Source organism: Falco biarmicus, chromosome 20, assembly GCF_023638135.1.
Source record: "Falco biarmicus isolate bFalBia1 chromosome 20, bFalBia1.pri, whole genome shotgun sequence".
In the NCBI taxonomy this organism is placed as follows: Eukaryota; Metazoa; Chordata; class Aves; order Falconiformes; family Falconidae; genus Falco; species Falco biarmicus.
In genome coordinates, this window is record NC_079307.1 from 4998191 (window position 1) to 5021921 (window position 23731).

Consider the following 23731-nt stretch of genomic DNA (forward strand, 5'->3'; position numbering starts at 1 on the left):
CTAAGCAAAACTTGCTGGATCTGGGAACAGGATCAAGGGGTAACTGGCTGAGGCTGGGTTACAGTGGACTGTAGAAATGGTGCAGGAAACTCCAGGAGATGTTGCAGGAGCTGCTGAGGCTTGGGTATCATCTATGTCCTTTAAGTTAATTATTATTTCCTATAAGGGAAATAATTTTAAAAGAGGAGATGTAAGGTTCTGAATTGCTCAGCTGCTCATGGTCAAAGATTTCCCTCCCCGCTTCCTTTGGTGCAGTTGGTGGCCATCCTTCTCTGCTCTGGAAGTGCTGGAGTTGTGCTGCCCTGGCTGCCAGCTCTCAAAAACCTGTGAAGATTGCTGATGGCATTGCTCAGTGATCTTGAGATCAGATGGGATGATCTGATGACCGCAGCAGCAGTTCAAGTGTGCTGGAATGGTCAGGCAGGAGCCGTAAGTGACGGCTCTTACAACTATTCACATACAGGAGTTTCTTTCACACCTTGATGCAGTAGCGCAGAGTAAATCTAAACTGTCATAATCTATAAGCGTGAGTCCTCATGTACGACCTCTTTAGCTGACTGCAAAAGCTGCTTCCAGAACAGTAACTCGGGTAATAAGGAGTCTCTAGGTTCAGCTTAGTAATTGCTCGTAATGACTCCCAGCGAGTGATTGCAGCCTCCGTAACCCACCTTCTGCAGTGTCTGTGGAACCCCACCTGCGTCACGAGCAATCTCATCCCTTGTAGAAAAGCGGAGTGCAGTGGTGGTGGTGGGGAGAAAAGGTACAAATCTGGGGAGGGGGGCGTGCGGGGAGATGGAGCGCCGCGTGGTTTATTTGTCACGGAGTCGGGCACAGCGTGTGGGAAATGGCACTGGGGCAAGGAGCGGGCAAAGGGGACTGGGCTGGTTGGCTGAGCAGGTATGGGCACAGAGCTGAATGTCATTTTAGAAACCTTGATCAAAACAGCTCAAACTCAGAGACTGTTAAGACCAGGATGAAGGCTCAGATCAATAGGCTTTGAATGAATTCCTATAAAAAGGAAGAATTTGGTTTTGACTTTGTAGGCACACTGCAGGAGAATCTAATCCATTGTCCCCAAAGGAGTCGTTCCAGCCCTCTTCTCATCAAGATACACAGGGTGTTTAAAACCTGCCAGGTTTTAGTGGGGTTGGAAAAGACAAAAAGGTGGGGAGCGGCAGAAATTAAACCACAAATGTTCACAATAAAATGGTGATAGAAGTAGAGGTGGACAGGGAAGAAGAGGGCATCTGAATTTAGTCTCAGGAGACCAGTAACTTCTCAGGGCATTTTTGGCTGTTCTCAAGGCTTCTGCCTGTGTGCTGCAAAGACCTGTGCAGGCTGAAGTCAATCTAGTGTTGGGGTTGTGGTGTGTTTTGGTGTCAAGCCCTGTGATTCCCACCCAGGAAAATGCTTGGGTATCTGCCTTTCGAAGTAAGAGTCACCTGAGCCCAAAAGCTAGGCACAGAAGTGAGCTTTCTGATGGCGAACGTGTGCCCAGGTGTTTTGCTGGAGCAAGGCTGGCGTGCCTTGCCTCTTGTTGAATCCAGCTTCTACAAGCTTATCTTCTGCAAACAAATAAGTTTTCCACCTTGAAGCTGAGCTCTGTGTATATGTGTGTGTGTATATGAGAAGCTTACTCTTTTTTTAATTGTGATACTCTATTTTTCTGTGGCGCTGCTCAGCTCTAGCTCCCAAATCTCCTTACAAAGGCAGGCATGACCTTGTCAGCATATGCATATGTTGCTGAGTGCTCTGGGAAGGAGCTGAAGGCACCTTCTCTCCACGTGGCGGGTAAGGAGTCTTTAGAAGCAACCTTTGAATCCATGTTGGGACTTCCAGGGAAGTGTATGGTTTAATGGTGCTTTTGAAGCTCATTTGGGTAGATCCATGCAGTACCGAAGCAAGAAGACCTAGTAGGGAATACTTCCCGTTTTATAGAAGGGGAAACAGTGGGAAGAAGAGACAGTGAGTTATTTCAGGATAAGTGAACAGGGCAGTTGCAGCGCTAAAAATGGATTTCTGGAGTCCCAATTCAATAGACCAAGCTATCACGCTGTGTGTGTTATCTTTTACAAGCTCACTAGCAGGCACAAACATGTACCCACCCACACAGTTTTAATCTCAGTTGCTGTGTCAGACATTGCTGATGGGTGAACCCTGAAAACTCCATGAGGCAATTTTAGAGGCACTGCCAAAATTTCCCTGGCTGATAGTCTAAGAACGTCCGCCCCTTGGGTCTACCAAACTGCGCTGGGAACCCTTGGAGAAGCATCTGTTATTTCTAGCAGCGGATTTCCTTGGGGAGTGGATTCCCCCGCAGACTGTTGAGCTGTGATTTTTGTCCCTTCCGGTTCCATACGGAGCCAGAAGTGGGAATGAAACCATGAAACTCATGCCTCTTCCCCGTGAGCGTGCCGAAATCCGGGTCGCGTTTTGATGGGGCATCTAGAGCAGCATCTAGAGCATGCAGGTGAGGCTAGATTCTCTTTGTACTTGCCCAAACCTGCCTTCTCGGCAGGTGGATCAGGTACTGCCAGACCCAAATCATGTCTGAATGCACTGACAATGCTTTGATTTTTTTTTTTTATTTCTTGTTTTCCTTGGACCTCTTGGACACTTACAAAGTCCAAACACTGGGAATTCCAAAACTGAAAGAAGTTTGCTAGCTATATTTCACGAAATCTTGTCTGTAGTGGTTTTTGTTGGTTTTAGTGGGAGGATGGGCTGTTTCAGGGCTTGCAGTGGGCCCCAGTGATCTCAGTTCAATGTCCTATCAACCATCGGCTGCCTTTGTGATCCTGGACAAATTGTTTGGTCTCTTTGGGTCTCAGTTTTCCCTTGCGTGAAGTGAGGATGGATGAACGTACCGAGGGGTTGTGAGGAGGAGCAGTGTGTGAAGTTGCTCTGAGAAGGGGTCCTTGTATCTGTTGCCTTCTGACTCTTGCTGGTGGCAAGTACCAGGTTTTTTTGGACACGGCTGTTTAGAGAGGGCTGCTTAGACTCCTCTCTAAGCCCCAGCAAATCTGCTGTGGGATAGCATGCTACTTGACAGCCGTTACTGCTGAGCTTTGATACTCTTATTTACACATGACAGAAATGAATTGTAGACACAGTGGATGACTAAACAGATTAGTTACCACATCGTTAATTACCTTCATCCCAGCACTGTTCTGGACGATGCTCTGAGGCAGAACAGTGACCTGACGATACCAGTGCTGTGTTGCCTGTCCTGAGCTGTCAGTGGGAGAATTATTAGAATAGCTTGAACTGGTAAATCACTGGCAACTGCTTTTGTTTAATGTGAGAGGAGTGTCTCTATAGAAGAAAGTTGCCTCGCATAACCCATTTGGTTTGTGTTTACGCTGAACTATTGGAGTGACTTCCATATGTCCTGTCCCACTGTGGAGGGGAATAGAAGTGGCTGAGCTGGCTGTGCCACAGGACAAAAATCCCTCTGAAATTCAGTGGAGGATGTTGTTAAAAGATGTTATATTCTCATTTTACTGAATATTACTCTTTTCTGTGAGCACTGGCTGAAAACTAAGGGTGCAGAATGTTAACAGCAGCATCTTCTAGTGAGCAGAGCACTGCCTTGTGAGGGCTGGGCTCTGTTTCAGGGTCCTTTCCTGGCTTTGTTAATCTGTGCGGAGCAAGGCTTGTCTTGGTTTGGATGACAGGAGCATAGTATTTGAGGACAAGGATTTTATCTGGAGCCTCGATGATTTCCTTTAGAGTGCTGCTGTAGCTCAAATAAATGACAAAGTCCAGCTAGGCAGAGGATCAGGGTGCGAGTTTAGTGGGGTTGGAGGGAGGAAAACGCATTCCAAATGCAGCTGGAAAAATGGTGCTCCAGGTTTCCAGGCTCCGGGTTATTCCTGGCCAGAGTTAATGATGATATGTAAGTCTTGCAGAACACTCTTCTTCCTGAGACCTCAAAGCCCTTCACTGAAGGAGGTCTGCAACATTATTCTCACTTCGTACAGATGGTAAAATTAATGCATTAAGAGAGAAAGTAGTTTAGCCAAGCAGCAGAACTGGGGATGAATCTTGGTGTCCTGAAACAGTGTCATGCTTTGCCTCATAGGAGCCATTGCCTTTTCCAGCTCTTGGACATTGCTGGTACTTTGATTAGTAAAGTCAAGCCATGCTGTTTTGGAAGGTCAGCAAGCTTATACATCGTGTTCATGCATACTTGCTTGCTTGTTGGCTGGCTTCTGTGAGACCCCATAAAGCGCCCTTAACCCTATCTCCCAGCATCTGCTGTGTGCTTACAATGACAAAATCAAACACAAGTTCATCATCATCATCATCTTCCTTCTGCTGAGCAGCTGCTGTGAATACCATGCCAGTGCTTTAACTCTCATAAATAGCTCAAAAAGCCTGGGCAGAGGTGTCACAAATTTTTTTAGGGCTTTTTTTTGGAGAATGTAAGAGCTTCTGCAGCATTCTGAAAAGCCCTGGGAAAGAGTGAGCCCTGTGGCTGTTTTGGGAGATGGCCCTGTGCTCCCTGCAGGGTCACATCCCTGCGTGCAGTGCTGTCTGGTCCCATTCTTTGCTAGGAAGTGACTGCAGGTACACAGGCATCTCTCTTCTTATTTCTGGCTCTGAGGTAATCTGGGATATAATCCTCAGGTTAGCATGGTCAAACCACGTTGAAGGGTTGAATTATTACCAGTGAGGGAGTCCAACACACTGGCTGCTCCTGAAATGCAGCTGTGTTCCTTTTTCTCTCCCTCTCTCTGTTCACTCTCCTAGGGCGCAGAGCAGCTTTGTGTCCCTCTGCCTTTTCTTTGTTTGCTGCCCTGTGGCTCTCAGCTATTAGCAGTTGAAGCCTGTTTCTCGCAGCTTGTGTGTGGTCCCCCCCCCCCCCCCCCCCCCCCCCGTCTTTTTTTTCTCTTTTTTTCTTTTTTTTCTCCCCACCTACATGGATCCTGGTAAGCCATTTCTCACCAACTCAGATATCTGCCAAGCGTGTACCTGGCGCTTGCTCTCTGGCTGCAGCTAGCGCTGTGCCACCCTCACTCAGGCACACGTGTTAACTGTGGGCATTTTTCTCATCCTCCAGGCTGCATGTGGTTCCCTCGGTCCTCTCCTCCGCTGCGTGCTGTGCAGCTTGGCCGTGGGCATCTCGCTTGGTATGATTTGAGCCGTGGTTTCTCAACTTTACGTAAGACCGCTGCTGCCACCCTGGTGCCAGGGGGGTGTGCTGGGCCATGAGGCAGCCGGGTACCTGACAAGGAGGGGTGGGTCAGCACCAGTGGGAGCGGGACCCTGCAGAAAGCCACAAAAATCGGGGGAACTCCAGGAGCACGTGCCACCCTGCCTGGCAGAGCCCCCCTCTCCGGGAGCAGCCCCTCCTGGTCTCTTCCTTGGCTCCCCCTCGGTTGCCTGGTGCAATTCAAAGGTGTTGGCCTGGCTCCCTCAGCATCTTCCTCGCCCCAGGGAAGAGTTGCGTCTCTCGGCTGCGCAGGCAGTCTGCCACCGCCGCGGAGAGCCCAGGCTGTGTAGGTGGCTGCCTCGGAGCGCGGAGCCAGCGGCGTGTGGGAGAGAGCGGGCTCTGCATCCCTCCTTTGCACTCCCGGCTCCCTGTGCTCGCGCCGGCGAGCTCACCCTCGGAGATGCTAACGTGCAGCGCACAGATGGCCCGAACAGTTTGGGGAGCAGACTCTCTTGCATTTGTGTAAAGGCAAATAGGCTTTGAAGTGACTAAACTGCTACAGCGGGAGTGACAGGGGAATGCAAATTTGTTCGGGATTTGTGCTTGGGCTCGGTTCCTTCAGTTGCAGCTGCAGGCTGTGGCACGCGCGAGGAAGCCCTCGGCACGTTTGCGCTTCCCTGGTGGCATCCTGAGCTGCCTCTGACTGCGGTGGCTGCTGCGGCTTCATGCAGAGCTGTGCCACGAAGTCACAGTTTGTCCAGCGTCTGCCGATAGTTATTCGGGAGGGGATATTGCCTCTCTTTTGGGAAACTTCTTGTTCAGTAAGGAGTTTATCAGTTTCCGCTGGGGTGGAAAGAGCTATTTCTGCCCTGTGGAAAATCCCTGTCGTTTATTTTGTGAGCTAAAGGTCAACTTGGCCATTTAGATAAAATATAAAACCTTCCCTTCTCTGCTGTAAACCTACATTTGCTGGACCACTTTTTGGTATGTCAGCGTGCCTGCAGGAGGGAGTAATGGATCGGGGAGACTCTGGTGCTCTTTAGGTTTCTTGCTGACTTGGAGGCTTTACACACATGCCTGCCGTACACGCAGAGATTGCTGCTGCCGACCATGAGCTGATTAAATGCGACGCATCGAAGTTAAAGAGAGCTTGAGATTGCCACTGCAGCTGTGATCGGCTGGCAGGATGTGGCACAGCCCAAAATTCTAGTCAGGGTAAAATCAAATTAAAGTTTCCCAGCATGATATTTTAGGAGGGGAGGAAAAAAAAAATTAAAAAAAAAGAGATGGAAAAAGAAAAACCCAAAACAAAAAAGCCCCCCACAGAGTTCATCTGGTGGATGGAGTTACATTAAGCGAATGGAAATTAAAGGCTTTTCATAGAGATCTTCAGTATAATTTGATGGAAGACTTTAATTATTTCAAAGTGCCTAAGAAAAGGAGCTTGGAAAGATTTCGAGGGGGGTGAGCTCTCATAAAAAGATCTCTCTTCACAAGCATTTTGAGCTGTTGTTGGGCTGAAAGGCTGCTGTCAGCTCCAAAAGAGGGATTTGAAAATCCTATGCCCCCCATCCTCCCCAGAGACCAATTCCTGCATGAGTGGCAGTCAGTCTCATAAGAGAAGGCCAGGGAGTTGCGAGCAGGCGGGTGAAGGAAGAGCAGAGTCTTCAGTGCTGCCAGGCAGCTCTCTTTATCAGCCTTCACAAGGCACATAGGATGAAGAGGGCTCCTGGCCGTTAACGTGAGGATGGCAGCCTGTGGTTGATTTGGATCTCTCTTGGCATTTTGGAAAGTAGAGCCAGAAAGAGAATCTTCTCCCTGGCACCCAGGGGAGATGGTCCATTGAAGTCGTAATGCTAAAGTTGTCACTCATCCAGCTCTTGCTTGGACAGCCCAGGAGTTAATGGCTCTTTGTCTAGTCTCCAGGTTGACATAAATTCAAGTATCTGGAGACCATCCACTCTTTCCCTGTGACTTGGATGCTCTTCTCTCCTCTCCAGCGCCTGCTCATTTTTAGGCAGAAATGTGACCTTTTCCAGCTCTGAATACTCAGTGTTTCCAGCTCCTCCTCTCCCCCGACACGCCGTTCTGCATATCTCCTTTACCTCCATATGTGCCTCTGCGGGAGGGTGGCCCGATGGCGTTGCAGGAAGGTGTGGGCAGTGGGGGGGCAGGACTGTGCCCCCAGCCATGGGTCTCACAGCTGAGCCCTGCCTGCGTGCAGGGCTGCTCCCTGCTGAACGGAGGAGGGTGGTCAAGCCTGGCAGAGTTTACAGTGAGGAATGGTTTTGGCTGAACAAAGGGGCCAAGGTTAAAATGCCCCAAAAGACAGAGATTTCACATTGCTGCCCAGAGCTGCTCTCACTCCTGCAAATATGTACCACTCTCGCGGGCTGGGGGGGAAACGGCAGTCGGAGATGGCAGGGTTTCAATGGAACTGGGAGTCTTGCCTGATTTGCTACAGCCCAAGGGTTGTGTAGCACCAGGTATTTCCCATTAAACTTCAGGATGCCTTTCCTTGCTATGTCTGCTCTCACCACCCCTTCCGATGGTGCAAGCGGTCCTGATGCTGATTTGGCTGTGTGGGGGCTGCGTGTGCCCTGCCAGAGACCCGCCGTGTCCCCTCAGGCGAGCCAGCCCGTACGCTGGGTAACAGCACCGCTCTCCTCTGTAGAGGTGCTCTGAGGATAAACGCAGCCAAGGAGGTTTATAGCAAAGGAGTGGGAAAAACATAACCAGCTTCGATAAATGAATGAGACGGGGACAGCAATGGGATCCTTTTCCAGGGAATGGGTTATATAGCAGCAGAGGGCAGGTGCTCCTTTCTCCTGCCTGTGGGGATGGGGTTTTGGCAGATAACTGGCAAAGAGGCAGCACTGGTGTAGCTATGGGGATGGGAGAAGTGGGACGCTGAGTTGCAGGTAGGAGCCAGGGCAGAAAGGACAGGCTGGCATCTCCCTGGCTGCACCAGGCAGAGCAGGCGGGTGAGCTGCCCCGTCCGCAGCAGCCTGCCCTGAGCCATCTGCAGAGTTTGGGGAGCCATTGAGTTTGCACAGCTCAGGGGTGGAACAGTCCCAAAGAGGGAGCCGTTGGGATAAACGTCCACACCAGCTGTCTAAAGAAATGGACGCCGTTTTTAGGAGGCTTGAGCGACTGCAGAGTCGTACAGCCCACTTGCGAAGGAGGGAGGGAAAAAGAATTTCAGAGAGAAGCCTGGTCTGAAGGGGTGTTGCATTTGTTCAGCCCTTCGTGAGCAGCGCCCTGGGAGTGCTGTCAGTGAGGTCCCGTACGGTGGCATATCTGAGGCTGTTCAGGGGCCAGAGTTATCCCAGCCCTTCAGTAATAGGAAGTTATGCACTGTTTATTGCCGGGAATGTGGGTTTTTTTTTTTTGGTTTGGTTTGGTTTTTCTCTCCTTGGCTTGTCAAAGGTTTTCTGTACTGATCATTCTTTGCTGCGTTTCCTCTCTAAAGCAGCTCTTGAAGGAAAAAGGGTTTGTGCTGTGCACTTGGCCGGGCTCCTGCATGGTGCTGCTGCAGAAGTTTGGGCTGTGTGGTTACCCATGTCTGCCTTGTTGTGTCAGTATCTGACCCGCTTCCTCCCGCATCGCATCTCCTGTGCTCTCCAGGTGCTTGTCCCGACATGCGCTTAGCGTCACTGGGTGAAATCAGAGTCCCTTGTGAACCCCGTGGGCCCCCACAGACGATGTCCACATCAGTGGCTGAAATCCAGGTGTGAAAGAGCCTTTGCCAGATGCGCATCACCTCAGCAGAAGAGCTGCTTTGGCAGAATAGCTGTGTGAGGGCAGAGGGTGGAGTGGTGGATGCAGACAGCTTCCGAAGCGGCATGTCTTCAGGGCAGGGACTATTCTTATAGCAGGAAGCAACTGAGGTGGTGGCAGATGGTTTTATTTTTAATTTAAGGGTCTATTTGCACGCACCAGGCTGTCCTTGTTCTGTTAATAACGGCATCTGCACACTGGGGTCACTGTCTCACTGCACTCTTTGAGGATTTGTTGCTTCAGCAACAGCATTTGTTGGGGGTGGCAGAGAGAGAATGACCCCCTGATGTTAGTGATTTAACTTCTGGCAAAGCAGGCTGAGAGGTGGAGGGGCTCCGTGGGGGGGATGGGGAGCTCAGGCTGGAGGTCTGACGAGTGACCCCCTTCCTTCACCTTCAAAATGCTCAGGGTTACCTGTCCCTCTGGGTGTTTGTCCCTCTCCCTCCAGCAGTATCTAAGCTACTTTTGTAAAGGAGTAATGTGGAGTTTAGCATTAATAGCTTTTCTTTCGGGGGCAGGAGAAGATGCAGAGGCTGCCAGGCTGCCATTTGATGGCCGTTAGCAACAATCAGCTGGGCTGATGGCTACTGGGCAGCTGGAATAGCTGGAAGCCTGCTGGGCTCAAAACTGGTTCAAAATGAGTTGTGCTGAATCACAACCACTCAAAACTTCCTCTGCTTGGAGTGTATCCCAGCTGAAGTGAATCCCAGAGGGTGGGGGGAGAAACCCAAGTGGCTGCTGAGAGCTGGGAGTTGAGGCAGCCTGGCATACGGTTTATGCCTCGTGGCTGAGTTCAGGAAGCTCTAATTGATGATTTTCCCTGTATTTGGAGCATGTGTAATGTCTTTCCCTTGTGGATTCCTTGGTGCCTAATGGGAGTTGAGCCAAACTTGCAGTCCTTCCCTCTGTGGAAAAATCTTTCTCTCCTCTACTAGACTATTATTTCATCAAACTCATAGAAACGGTTAGTTTTGTGAGTCTGCATCCCCATGAAATTTGCTTGGAAACTGGCAATCATGTTCCAGGTTGATTATGGATTCAATGGATATTGAAAAGACAGCTGTGTAAACCTCGCTTTCTTTGGTATTGCGACCGAACCAGAAGCACCTGGATCAGAAGGAACAATTTCAGGATGTCAGGTGCCTGAGTCCTGTTGGCTCGTGTGGCCAGACAGGCTGTGAATTTGGGCTTAAAGATAATAGCTGCATTAGAATATGGTGCTGGATTTAGGATGGATTATAGGTCAAGATGCAAACATTAAAGTTCAGCTAAGGCTGGTTAATGAGGACAATTTATGCTTATAGCTGCAAGAGAATGATGTGAGCAGGGTTTTCAGAGTGCTCAGCATGGGCATAACTTAGTCCCTTTGTACTTTCCTCATTTAACTGGAATTGATGTTAAGCCAGCGATGAAAACAATGGAAAAGCCATCTCTGGAAAGCGTTGTTCCTTGCTCGGTTTGGAAATTGGTTATCACTGATGAGGACGAGTGCTCTGGGAGCAGTTTTGAGAATGCTGCTAAGTCAGGAGCATAGGCAGCCTGATTATAGCTAACTTGGAGCAGCACAAAGGCAAGGTGGTCAGGATGAATTTGTTCTGTGAAAAAATTTAGTTTTCACACTAAAGTCAATGACCTTCACCTTTGTGGGCCTGTCTGTTATGCTTTGTTAATGGAGCCAAGTGATCTTTGCCTGCTGCACATTGAACCCCTGGATAGAGTCTGGAGCTGTGGGGTCATTCTTTGGCTGGTATCACGCTGCAGATAAGAAGGGAATTATTGTGCTCAGGTAAGAATGGAGTAAAAGCCCCTTAAGTGGCTGTGAGATTTATCCCGTGCTCAACTCTTCACAGTGATGGTAAAATGCAGGCTCCATCTGACTCAACGGTGAAATTCTTTGCTGTGTGCAATTTTGCTCAGGCCTTTCCTAAGGCTGGTTTTCATGGCAATTTGGGATGCGAGTCCCATCAGCACTTTGAAAGATGTCTGCTGGCTTTAGTGTAGAAGAGCTTAGATCTCTTGCAGGAGTGACTCTGTCTGGGCAAGGTCTCCGCAGGTGAGAGGGCTGACGGCATTTGGCTTGCTAAAGGGAGAAACGGTAAATAACTTGGGCAAAGCCATATGTGAAGTCTCGAGCTGTCCTGGAACTGTGTACTTTACGGCTGTGTCTGAAGCAGAGTGGCCAGATATTTGAGAAACAAAGGATAAGCCAGACGTAGAGCAGTTATCCTGAGACTTATGAAACTTGAGTGGTGCTTTGTTCAAAAGCACTATTTGTATCATCAGGCAAGCTGCTCTGTGCCTGTATTCCCCGTTACGCAAAAGACTCTCCAAGCCTTAGAATAAATACATTAAAGGCCATGAGACAGAGAAGAGGATGGTGAGAAGCTGAGCGATGCCAGAGCCAAGCCTGTGGAGAGAAGTCATGTCTTTTACTGAATTTTCTGTGCTGTCATGAGGGGAAAAGCTGAGCAGCTTTTTGCCAAGGATATGTGTGTGAAGATTTCTCTGGTCTTTCGCCCAGTAATGTATCGACAAGCCTAACAAGAAATTTTCTTTTGTCAGCAAACATTGCCTCTCTTCTGTCCTTTCGCCATCACTGCTCCTCCTGCCGAGCCGGGAAGGTGAGGGCTCATTTCCCAGTGAGCTCTTTTTAAAAATCTCTGTTGGATTAAAAGAAAAGCCTGGTCCCTCAGGCTCAGATCCTCTGCAGTGACCCAGTGAGGGAGGTTAGCAAATTCTGCCGGCCCCCCAGCACTGTACGCTTGCACTTGCCTGGGTGGTATTTCTCATGTGGCCGGGGCTGCCTGGCTCTGCTGCTGCTTGGTGTGGGGTTTGGCACGTTGCTGCAACGGGCTGGGGGAAGATGCCAGAGCTGCCTGTTCTCCTCCATCCCTCTGGGACTCAGATGTTCCATCTTGGTAACACGGTAGCACTGCACCTCTGGTTGGATGCATTTTGGTGTTAAACTGTTAATCAAACACACAGGTTTCTGGTTTGAATTTTTTAATTTTTTATGTCCTTTTTTTTTTTTTTTTTTTTTTTTTTGGTCACTTATGGTACAAGCAGGGTTAAAAGCTTCTGTCATGCAAATTGGTGGCTTTTAAATGCAACATCACTTACCAGTTTGGACTTCGGTTCTGCTTTCCTGTGGAAGACTATTTATTGCTACAAGCCGCTCCACTACTTTAGCAGCTCCCTTTTGCATCTGTTCATGGTGTGCAGTTCTGCTGCTGTGTGTATGTGTATCTCCTAACTCCTGTGTTTTCCTTGGGTACCTTAAGTTTTGGAGGTTTCTTTGCTGTCTTGTGCAGATTCTTCTCCTCTACTCCTCCTCTGTCTGCTCTCATGCCTATCACCCCTGTGCTTTCTTGGGCATATTCTTAGCTTGGCATCAGTTCTCTTTCCCACCTCCTTTCAAGTGCATATGCTTAACATCTTCCAAAGGCACACCCAAAAATGCTTGATCCATTAAAATATAAAAAATAGGTCATACAAACATCATCTTCAGCCATTCACGGATTACCTCCTCCTAGCCTCAAGGTACAGGCTTTTTGAGCTTGTATGTATCAAAACGTTCTTCGGGTGATAGATGGCAGATTAATCTATTTATTTCACTTACAGTGTTGGCAGCTATAAAAAGGAGCAAACCTAGCTTTTTGGCCATAAACCACTTCTTGCAGGTTGATTTGGTAGAGGCTTCTTTGTTTTCCTTTCTTTCCCCCCTTGAATCTGCCAGAGACTGTAAGTGAAATAAATAGATTAATCTTCTTTCTGTAGCCCAGAGATCAGGTTGATGCATTTAAGAGCTTTTTCTCCCCCTAGACTTCTGATATGTTCACAGATCCGATTCATATTTTAGAACTTCCCTCATGTGTAAAAAGGCTCGGTGGTAGCAGTAATTCTTCACTAACAGCAAATAGGGGTTAGTGCTGGTTGCACTTCTTTTCTTCTGAGCAAGCTGAAAATTTTCCATCAAAGCATTTTTGATAAAAGGAAATGTTGTGGGAAGATATCAGTCTTGGGGGAGGGGGGGAAACCACCCAAAACCTGAAGATCTCCTTCAAAAAAAAAGTTGGTATTTTGAAAGACCGTGTGTCTTCAAGAAGGTTCAGTTGTTGCGAGCCAAACGGCTGAAAGCAGATTTCCAGAAGTGTATGTACTTATCAAAACAGAACTGTGAAAAAGTGTGGCAGAACTGGAGAAATCATCGGTTTTGAGGGGCGGAAAATGGTTTTCTGAGCAGCTCAGTTTTCTGCGGTGAAAGAGTGTACGCTGAGTGTAAGGAGGTCTCATGGAAAGGTTTTCTTAATGCAGTTCGTTCTGAACACAGTCCTTGGCACGTTATATATAAAGCTGGGGTCCTGGTGATTGGTTTTTCCTTCCAGTGTGTGCACTCGCAGCACGGCTTAGTGAGAAGTCAAGCAATTTGAAGAACTGAAGGTTTAATGCCATCCAGGAACTAACACTGCCCGGGGAAAAATAACAGTATTGCTACAATTGCGTGGTGTGTATGTGTCCTTTCCCGGCACAGCACCAGGAAAATGTAGATGCCTGGCTTGCCCTGCTCCTGCCAGGCTGCCTGGTGGTCTCTGGCCGTTTGCTAGACGAAGCCTGTGTCTCCGGCTGCCCCCGTAAGGGTGAGTGTTTGACCTTGGTAGAGCTGGGCAGAGGCTGACGTGCCTCAAACCGGGGAGGCAGTCGGTGGCACAGTGGGAAGTGGCGCCAGGGTTGCTTTTGCACTTGCTCTGACTCTTCGGTCTGATTTTGCTCTTGATTCTTCTCACCCCCATACCCACAGCCCACAAGAAAGCAGTGCTTGGGCTGAGCTTGTGTCCTGCCTCCTGCTTTGAAGGAACGGTTTGACTTGGGGCTCCTCCAGTGACAGGAACTTCTTTGCTTTGTGTTTCCACGTTTGCTGTAGGACAGTGGTATTTGGCTGGGGCTGCTGAGGGGTATTTTCTGCAGAAGAGCTGACGTTCCTGATTTCATACAGTGGCTTGTCTCTGGTTCACATGTTTGTGTTGGCTTTGTTCTTTGTTGGAACAAAACTGAAATTTCAAACCTCGATTTTCCTCCATTTCTTAATGTAAAACAATTGTTGGTTTAAAGGCTTTTTCTCCTTCCTGGTTAAGCTTTTTATGAATCCAAGGCTCTGACTGTTTTTTATTTATTCAGGGTCCCACAGGTCTCTCTTCAAGAAGAGACACGTTGAGCAACAGATTCTGCTTGCCTAGGAGTTTCCCCATGCCACCTCATCTGGAGAGATCCGTTTGTATTTCCCCTTCTGAAAATACTGGCTTGTACCTGGCCGCATGCTGTATGCAGTGCGTGCCAGCCACGCTCTCCCGCACCAGAGGTGGTTTAAGGGAAGCGATGACCTGCAGAATGGATAGGAGTCTTCTGCTGAGTAAATGTAGCATCATGTTTGATACGGGAGCCCTGGCCTCTTTATGTGGGAGAAATGGCTGGTGCAAGGCTGTGCACAGAGGATTTTGTGAGTGCCAGGTATGGGCAGGCAAACAAAGCTTGTCTTCCTCCTTTTTTAGGTGATTTGGAATCAAACCTGTCCAGAAACTTGTATCGAAGGTAAAAAGCCCTAAACCTTATAATTACCGTAACCAGTGTGCTTAAAATGATTAAAAGATTGAGGTGATGTCATGCCATGCAGCTCTTAGACCAGAGGAGCGGTGCCGGTGCAGACCAGGCTCCCCTGTTTAATGGCAGCTCGCTGTCCTTCTCAGCTGGAGGAAAACCTGCCTTTCCCTTTCCACCTACAGGCACTCCCCTTCCCAGGGCTTGTCGTGATTTTTCCTTTAAGATAGCAGCTTAAAGCCAATTAAGAGTGTCTGAAGTGGGTAGAGCAGCCATAGCTGTGTGAGACCGCAGTGCTTTTAACTGCTATTGTTTGTTAATAAAAATAAATTGTGGGCACCAGGGAGAGAGAAAATCCCACATGGTCTTAGTTTTCTCTTTTCATTATTTTTTCCCAGTGAATTGTCACAGCCAGGGAGGCTTTTGGCAGATGATCTCCGGAGGGTCGTGCTGGCGCGGTTTGGAAGGGTACCGATCCTGTAACCCCCTTGCATGTGTGTCCCCCATCGCCCTGGCTCAGCCACTCTGTGTGTGGTATAAATCATTGCTTACAAGCTTCGGTGACGGGCTGTGAGCTGGAGGGGGCTGAGGCACAGGCAAAGCTGCCCTTTTGCTGCCTCTGCTCCTGGCAGAGGGATGGGGCGGCCGAAGGCAGCATCCTCCTTGCCATACCGTGACACTGGCCAGAGCTCGTCCATCTCAGCCCCCAGCTGCAGGAGCTCAGGGGGCTCCGTGAAGGAGGTGAGGCAGGGTTACACTGCATATCCCAGCCGAACGGTCCTGGCGCTTTCATATATTGGGGTGCTTGTTTTGCTTGTGGTGCTGCGTGCATCCATCATGTTACGCACCTTGATGTCTATTTTCTCAGCAGCTGTAGGGCTTGCTTTGTTCTGCAGTGCTTGAAGGCTTCGCTGTGCCTCACCGTGCCCTGTGAAGCAGGGCAGAAAGACAGGGGACAGCAGCACGAAAACTGGATCCTTCTATGTGCCTGAAGGGCTTTGCCAGGGTGGTTGTACTGGCAAACTTTCCTAGTAGAGAACCAGCTTAAAACCCTTCATAGAATAAAATAAGCTGCCCCAACAAATGAGTTTTAATGCTACCAAGTCGATATCTGTAATGTGACTTTTGTAAGCCTGACTGAGGGGGCGGGTGGGGTTTTCACACAGTAATTCATTCCCCTGTGCCAATAAAGCTTTCAAGTATTGACCAGCCCTGGGGGGCCTGATGGGTCCTGTGACAAGGCTGCGGAGAAGTGGATAATTGAAGGAAGACATCCTGTGACTCAGCCTGGAACTGGAACTCCTTGTGTTCACAGGTCTGTGGTTGATAATGCCAGGGAAAATGTAACTTAGAGATAGCTGAGTCTATATGCAGCTTGTATGATGAATTAGGATGGGTACATACTGCTTTTATCTGTAAGCAATGATAGGAAAAGTTGATCAGGCTTTGCTAATGCTGGGGAGGATTGAGAAGGGTGAGATGAGAGAACACAGGATTGTGGAGAGAAAGTTAAAGAAAATAATCCACAGGAATGAGAAATGTCAGGAATACATTCATCCTTCTGCTTCACTGCCTCCAGAATTCTTTTCTCCTTGAAGTTTCTTGCTGCTTTTTCTGGAAGTCACGAAGGGCGGAGGAAAAAAAGAAAAAGAGAGACATAAAAGAACACAGCTAGGCGAAATAAAGAAAATCCATTTTATCTATCAGCTGGGCAGGTGTCTACCACTAGTAACACCTTCCCTTGAACTTCACGTGCTCTGGTGCCAGCTGAGTGACCCTCGTGGAGCTGTGCCATCGCTGTGGTGTGGTGGACCGTTGGAGGTCCTTTTATCCCCTCGACACCTGGGGAGGAGAGATACCACTGGTCTGTCTCTCACCTCAGATGGGTTCATCCCTGGCAAGCCACAGTGCACGTACTGCGAGAACAACGCGAGGAGAGGAGGGGCGTGGTGGCTCAAAGTAAAGCAAGCTCTTTAATGCTGATGAAATCTAAAAGGAGACATAGGTTTTTATAGGAACATAGAAATTGCTAGACTGGAACAGAGCTGTGCTTCATATTGTTAAGTATCCTTTTTTAGTACTAGCTGTTTCCAGAAGCAGCGTAAGGAGGCTTGCCCCAAGGGGTGATTCTTCTAACCCTCGAACATAGGGAGTTAGACAGTGCCTTGCAGCGGGAAGGGTTTACATACCATCCAAAATCTTATGCCATCCAAAATCTCATTTTCTTTCCTTTTTTTCTTAAACTTTACTACTGTAATTCTTGCTATTCATTCTCTTCATAAATGTCTGATCCTTCTCTCAATCTTACTGAGGTTTTGACTGCAACAATACCTAGTGGTAATGATTTACCCATGCTAATTATGCATTTTGCAGAGGAAAACATATTGTTCGTAGTTTTAAATGGAGTGATTTTTCAGTTTAATTGAACTTACATCTTTGTATCCCTGGGGCAGGCTTGCAATTTAGTTCCTCCCCTCCCCCTGAGACGCACAGGCGCTTTCTCAAGCCCAGCAACAGTCACTTGTTGAAATGTTTTTCAGGTTCTTTCCCTCTTGTCAGTTCCATTTAAATGTGAGCATCTCTGCAGATGAAGCTTTGCAAAAGGAAATGGCTATCTTTGCTTGTCAAAAGAATGAAAAAGGCTCTGTTAAGTTGTTTGTTGATATTTCCTGACAGTTTTTCAGAATTCCTTGCTGCTCTGCAGCTGTTAAATTTGTTGTCTCAGCTGTGAGGATTACTCTAGCTTTGCTTGAGCTGCATGTTCTCACCATTCATCAAGCTTCTGGTGATGCACAGAAAGATCCATCAACACCAAAGCCACCTCCAAACTAGCATTTGGGTAAAAGTCTGCCTCCCGATTGCCTGGATAAGATTGAAGTTGCTGCCAATTTTTAAAGGGTGTTTGTGGTTTCTCAATGAGCTTGCAGACGATGGCGTAGGGGTTTTGCAGGAGAAGTAAGCGGAGGTCACATCAGGATAAAGCACACGCTGGGATTTTTGAACACCTGGTCCTGGCACTGCCTTCCAGGATGGTGGAGTGAAATGCCAGTGCAGCTGGAGATGCTGTGCCGTCTCGTTGGGATGCAGCCCTCTGCAGCTTGCTGGGGCCAGATGTGGCAAGACAGATGTGGCAGGGCAGGTGGCAAACAGATTTTGCAGGGTAGCGGTAGCTTTGGAAGTGTGACCAGGAATAGCAATGCACCTGGATTTCGTGAGTGTCCTTGTCAGGCTGGGCAGAGGGAAGAAGAGGGAAAGAAGAGAGGTGGCTGGTGTTCCAGGGATATCTTCACTATTGGTGTGGCAGGTTCAGGAAAGTTTTACTCTGTGATTTAACATTTTGTTCTGCTGTTTGGATGTACTGTCTAGGAATTTTTTCTGCAAAAGTCTCAAAATATCAGGAAGATGTGGTGATAGCAATGAAGAAGAGTACCATCTCACACAGTCATTAAAAATGTATAAGCAGTTTCAGAAGCAAGTTGCTTCCTCTCAGAAGCAAATTGTCCCTAATTCTGCTTGGTATTTAGAGACTTTTATCTCCAGACGGAACTCAAAACTATTCAGTATGGTCTGGATTTATTTTATTCTCTTGAATTTTCAGAGCTAAATATGAAAAAGGGCTTAACATAATAACAGTTACATACTTATGCTGTGCAGAGAGAAGCCAGGGGCCAGCTCATGATCCACCAGCTATTCAGCAATTCACGTAGCACCCTGAAGGACCTATGAAATTCCTATCTAGCCAGCCCATTCCTTTTGGGGGTAGCAGATTGCTTTATAAACAGCTTTCAATCAACCAGACTCCCTTGCTATCATAGCATGCTGCCAGTACAATAAAGAGCAGCCATTAATGCAAGAGCTGTAAATGTACAGGCTGACATGTTCTTGGTGGAAACTTTAGTACAGTAAGTTGGTTTGATTTATTTCCAGCAAACCGTGGTGAGGATGAGTCGGGTAAGTCATCTTCACATGCACAAGAATTAGTGCAGCAAGATGCTAAATGTCCTTGTCCTCTGTTTTCTTAAGGCTTTCTGCTTTGTGTTGCATGAAAGAAGAATGTGACCTTCCTTCCCTCTCTGCGTGGAATTTCAGGCTGCGCTGGAGTCGATACCCTAGTCGTACCTATGATTTATTGCTGCACCTGGGCAGAAAGCATGTTTTATGGCTTCTCATGAGGAGGTGAGACAGACAGGTGCACCTCGCAGCTGTAAGGAAGGGAAAGCTGTTGGGAAGATGGCTAGCTCAGCAGGGCAGAAATTACTTTACGATGAAGGGGTTTGAACTGTGTTTACTACCCTTTCGTGCCTGAATTCAGAGAGTAGGAGGCAGGAGGAACTTGGGGACTGGGGAGATGAAGACAGGCATGAGGCATGAAATACCTCTGAAAGTAGAAACCTTGACATCAGGCTAAGAAGAAAAATCCTCTCTCTCTTCCTTCCTTCTCATCCTAAGTCTTGATTTCCAGTGTCTGTTCCCACTGCTTGATGGCACAGGTGTGATGGTGGGGAAGCATCCTTGTGTTGCGCTCCCTGAGCATTTTGCAAGCACCTTCATCAAGCAGATGGTTGATGGTATGGGTTGTAGGGGCTGGGGTAGTTCTGCTGTTTGGCAGACCCCAAGGTGTATTTCTATTGCTGACAGCTGTTCCTTGGGTTTGTGCTCAAAAATCAAAGTACTGGGGAGCTGTTCTTAGCAGTGGGTAATGCGTTAGGTGAAGGCAGCATCCCTCTGTGCTCCATGTTCTAGGTAATTACAACCCTGCCGCTCACGTAGCAGAGCACAGCGGGTGCCCTGTATTTATTATTTAGCTTTCCTATTAACTCTAAGCTGGTGATGCAAAGGCAGCTGCTTCTCTGGGAATCTTGTAATTCGCCTCTTCAAACCAGACTGCAAACAGGAGAGGTGGCCTTCACATCTGTCCCTCAGAGCTGAAAGTCACGCGGCCCTTTCCCGGACCTCGGCTGTTTGTGGTTTGTCTGGAGTGGTTACCCTTGCGCGCTTTGTCTTTGCAGAGTCTAAAATGACAACCCCCCATTTCAGCATGGTGATTCCATAGTAGTTTGGCAGAGTACGATGGGGACGTTAGCTCCAGCATCCTCCTCATGGCAGTCAGGCACTTCGCTGCTTTGGCTGGGGCGGTGGGTTATCTGCCTTACCTTGCCCGAGTCCAGAGGCGCGGCTGGGCTGCTGCCCTGCTTTTCCAGCGCATCCCTTTTAGACGCAGATACAAAATGTTTGCCGCAGGTGGGATCGCTGTATTTATCTGCACAAAGACATGATCTTAAAACTCCCTGCTAGATGGTGTTAGACAGATGTGGCCAAGGTCATGGAGAGGTGTGTGCTGCTGGAGGCGGCGGCTGTGGGGAGTGTAGCCGGAGACTGTCGTCTCGCACTGTCCCTACCAGAGGAACCAGCACAGTGCTGTGGCAGGGAAGCCAGCACTGACATCCTCTCAGGCCTGGCGCTTTTTGCATCTCTGACCTCTGCGTGAGCTTGCTTTTATTGCTTCTCATCTGGTGTGAGAACCGCTGACAAACCTGAGTGCTTGCCCCACCTTTCCCGGGGACCGAGCCAGGTGAGGCGGGGGCGCAGGCACCCTGCTAGGGATGGTGGTGCGCTGCAAAGCGCCGGAGGTTTCTGCTGGTTTCTGGTACAAACACCTTTTGATGAGTTGCTGAGGAGGTGACATGTCAGTGGCTGGCAGACTGCGGCGGGGCTGTGGTGGGGAGACAGCAGGGACGAGCAACTGCCAGTTTTCTCAGTCTCAGGATGCCTTGGACACCTTGACATTATCAAGATGCTTTGGAGCCTTTCTCCGCCTCTCTCCCTTCGATGGCTCTAGGACTGTCTTCTAGACTGCCTTGGCCAGGCAGGAGGCGGCAGTGGAGGAGAGAGAAGACAAAACACATCTGAGGTCCTAATCAGATGCTCTGCTAGTTGAGCTGTAGGTGGTTAATTGCCACTGGCTGGCCGGGGCAGCTCCGGGTGTATTTTGTGCTGAAAGCATGCCTAGGATGGCGGGGCAAGAAGTAAGACCTAAAGGAGGAAGACAAGATGCTGGAGCGGCTTTGGAGCTGACCCTGAGCATGGTGCAGACTCCAGCTCCTCTTGAGGACCCACCTCGGGGGGCTGGGAGGGGATGCGTGCGTGCCTGTGTGCCACTCGTGCTGCAAGCGCCGGATCCACAGCCTGGGCTGTAATACCAGTGTGAGTAAATTTGACGTGATCCTGCTGTTTTGTCAATAACTTGGAAAGTTTTGAAATAACTGCTTCAAAGTGCTCAAATGATATGTTGCTCCACAATCTGTCTCTGCTGCCGCCAGTGCTTCTAAGTGACCAATTTACCATGCGCTTAACCCCTTAGGGCTTTTCCTTCCTAGGCGTTACTGTAACTTCCACTAAAAAAAAAAAAGAGAAAATTGCCCTAGCCCTCCTCAGAGGTGGCTAATGATTTCCAGGTGTTTTTTTGGTGGCAGCTGCTTTTTAAAAATGTGTTGAGCACACAACTTCTGAAAGCAGGATGCTTTTCAACCGTCCGACTGGCATTTGAGCTTGAGGCCCCTCAGTTTTCTCAGTCGGAGAGAACTGGGCTCAGGAGGCAGCGCTGCTGGTGGGGGCTTCTGCAGGGAGACGCGATCCAGAGGGCGACCAAGGCCCAGGCAGTGGGGATGCGCAGCGACTCCCTGCGCGGCCCCGGCATCGCCTTCGCTTCTATGGCCACCTCTCAATATTTCTCCTGCATCCCTTCCCCGTCTGTAAAAAGGGGATAGCCCCTCTGTGGCCTGCTGAGGTGAGATGGAGGAGGTCAACATATAGTCTAAAAATAGATTAATTGAAAAACTGCAAGTAAAAAGCTACATCTTTCTCAAACAAAACTCCTAGTAACTTCAAAGGCAAATTAAAGATTTTGCCTGTGTCAGGACTTCAGTATTTGTCCCAAGAATTAGACAAATGGAATAGTGTGAGAATGTTTGCCAGAAAACCGGAGAAGGGAGAGATAAGGTAACAGACGAAATACTCAAAGTCAGCATTTAAGGATGTTGCTGTCTGTGGAGATAATTTTATCAACTCGAGGGACAACCATTTCTCCTATAAAGTAAAATCTGCATTCTGCGTAGCTGCTTAAAATGGTGTTTGTTAAAAATTTGTGTAACTGTGCTGTGGGAGTCTGCTGTGGGACAACCAGTGCCGGTATCTGTGCTAATGGTAGGTTTGTGGATTCTCCATGTACTGCTCTACCTTTTGATGGTGTTTTGACGTTGAAAGATAGACCTCTGTGTGTTGGCGTGGGATTACCGTGTAAGAGGAGAAAAAAAAAAAAAATGGTTCTGATCTTGGTCTTGTCCGGAATCCTCTTGTGCCCGAAAGGGAGGGAAGGAGGTGGTGATGGTCATTGGGGCAGGAGCAGTACAAAGAACTGGTTTCTAGTTTGGTGGCCAAAGTGACTCTCTGTCTCAGATTCCCATCCCTCAAATTATGTTTTGGTATGAAAATGTTTTTTCCTATCCTAAAGCCACAAATCAGTATTATAGTTCAAGTTGCAGGCTGCTTTGACTTAAAAAAAATAAGAAAAAAAAATAGGAGGGGGGGAGGGGAGAAATTAAAGATGTGATTCAGTATTGATTTCCACTTGTTTTTGTGGAAATGCTAAAAATGCCAAGATGAAATATTTGGACTTTTCCTTGTGTTTCTTTCCCATTTTTTTTTTAGAAGCTCTTTGCCCAGTTTGACTCCAATTCCTGAATAATTCATAGTCTGTAAATAGCTTCCTCCTCCTCCTCCTCCTTTGGTAAATAGACTCTTTGTTCCAAGTGCTTGGCAAGCCCCAAGCAGTGTCATCCTGCTGAGTCGCTGGTTCGAGAGCAGAGGTGCTCACGGTGCCATGTGTTCTCTCCACAGAGTTATGTCATGCCCAGACCACCAAAGGGCTCCATGAGGATTTATAGAAGATGCCCCGTGTCTTGGCGCCTCTGGTGCTCCTTCTGCTGTGGCTGATGAAGATTGCTGCCAGCCCCCATTCCCTGAGGATTGGTGAGTACAAAGCTTGCTCTGACCTGTGTTCAACCATCGTTTCGCTCATTGTTTGGATCACTCTGTGTAGAAATGCTCGGACGAAGGACACGGAGCCTTGCCTGCGGTAGCTGCGCTCCCTGCAGTGCGGTGTCTTCCCATGCCGGGGTGCTGAGGCCTTGCTGGGCCATGGTGTCCCACCTGCCTTTTGGAAGTGTTTGCTCCTTCATCTTGTAAATGAAATACGGTTTATGGTGACTGTACATATTTGCATTGATTTTCATGCCAGTGATGTTACCTGATGGGAATCCCTGTCTGTATAAATTTGAAGTGAAAGGCACTCCTCAAAGAGGCACCGAGGAACGGAGCTTGCCCTCTGTGCCCTGCCCGCCTTGATGCTCCCCTGAGCTCCACACAGAAGGAAATAGTTTTCTGTCACAAATTTATTTGTTCCCACATTGATGAGCAAGGAGCGTTTGAGCCTAAACTGAACCTACTTAAGCACTGCCACAAGAACATGAATAACTCAAAAATGCTCCATTTTTAGGAAAGTCCTGTGCATTCAGTCCCCTTTGGGCTTTATTAAAAAGTGTTTGGGAAGAGGCACCATCATCTTCGCTTGCTGCCTGCGCGGATTAGGGAAAAGACATGCATCCAGAAACCTTGTAATGAAACTTGCTTCATAGTGTTGACACTTCGCTCAGTTGTTTAGAAAGGAAACTGCTTTTCCTGACTGTTCTCTCTGGAGCTACTAGCTGGTTTTATTAACTATTTGTTGCAGATAAGCAGCTCATCTATTCCTGTCCCCATTTGCAACTTTCACAAGTGACACTTAAGTAAAATTACTTCTCCCCTCTGCTAGCAGAGCATGGAGCAGCTCAGATATATAGCAAGGGAGGGTCTGTGCTGGCAGGAGCCTGGGAAGGGTGGCTGGGTGTTTTATATCCCCAGCAGCTGTGATTCATGTGGAGCACTCGTGCTGCATAGTCTCAGCTCCGCAGACTGCATTTCATGTTGATCGGCAGATGCTCCACTTGAGCCCGCAGACGGGGTTGGGGATGTGTGATACGTTATCAGGATGCTGATGGTGAAGGATCCTTTCTTATACCTCGTACCCCAGCCATCTCCTTCTGTGGGGGACGTACTGTGGGTGCTTGGGAGTGAGAGAGGAAGGGCAGCTCCCCTGGCAGCGCA

General features: G+C 48.4%; 1 protein-coding gene across 2 annotated transcripts in view; it reads left to right on the forward strand.

Annotated features, from left to right (window-relative positions):
* The window catches only part of GRIK4 (glutamate ionotropic receptor kainate type subunit 4), a 206275-nt gene that overhangs the window by 48995 nt on the left and 133549 nt on the right, over positions 1-23731 (forward strand). For both annotated transcript variants that reach the window (XR_008819147.1, XM_056322866.1), the window contains exon 2: positions 22427-22558. Coding sequence is in view for 1 of the 2 variants with exons in the window: in XM_056322866.1 (XP_056178841.1) it covers positions 22477-22558 (82 nt within the window). In the remaining variant the exon portion in view is untranslated. The remainder of the gene's footprint in view (positions 1-22426; positions 22559-23731) is intronic.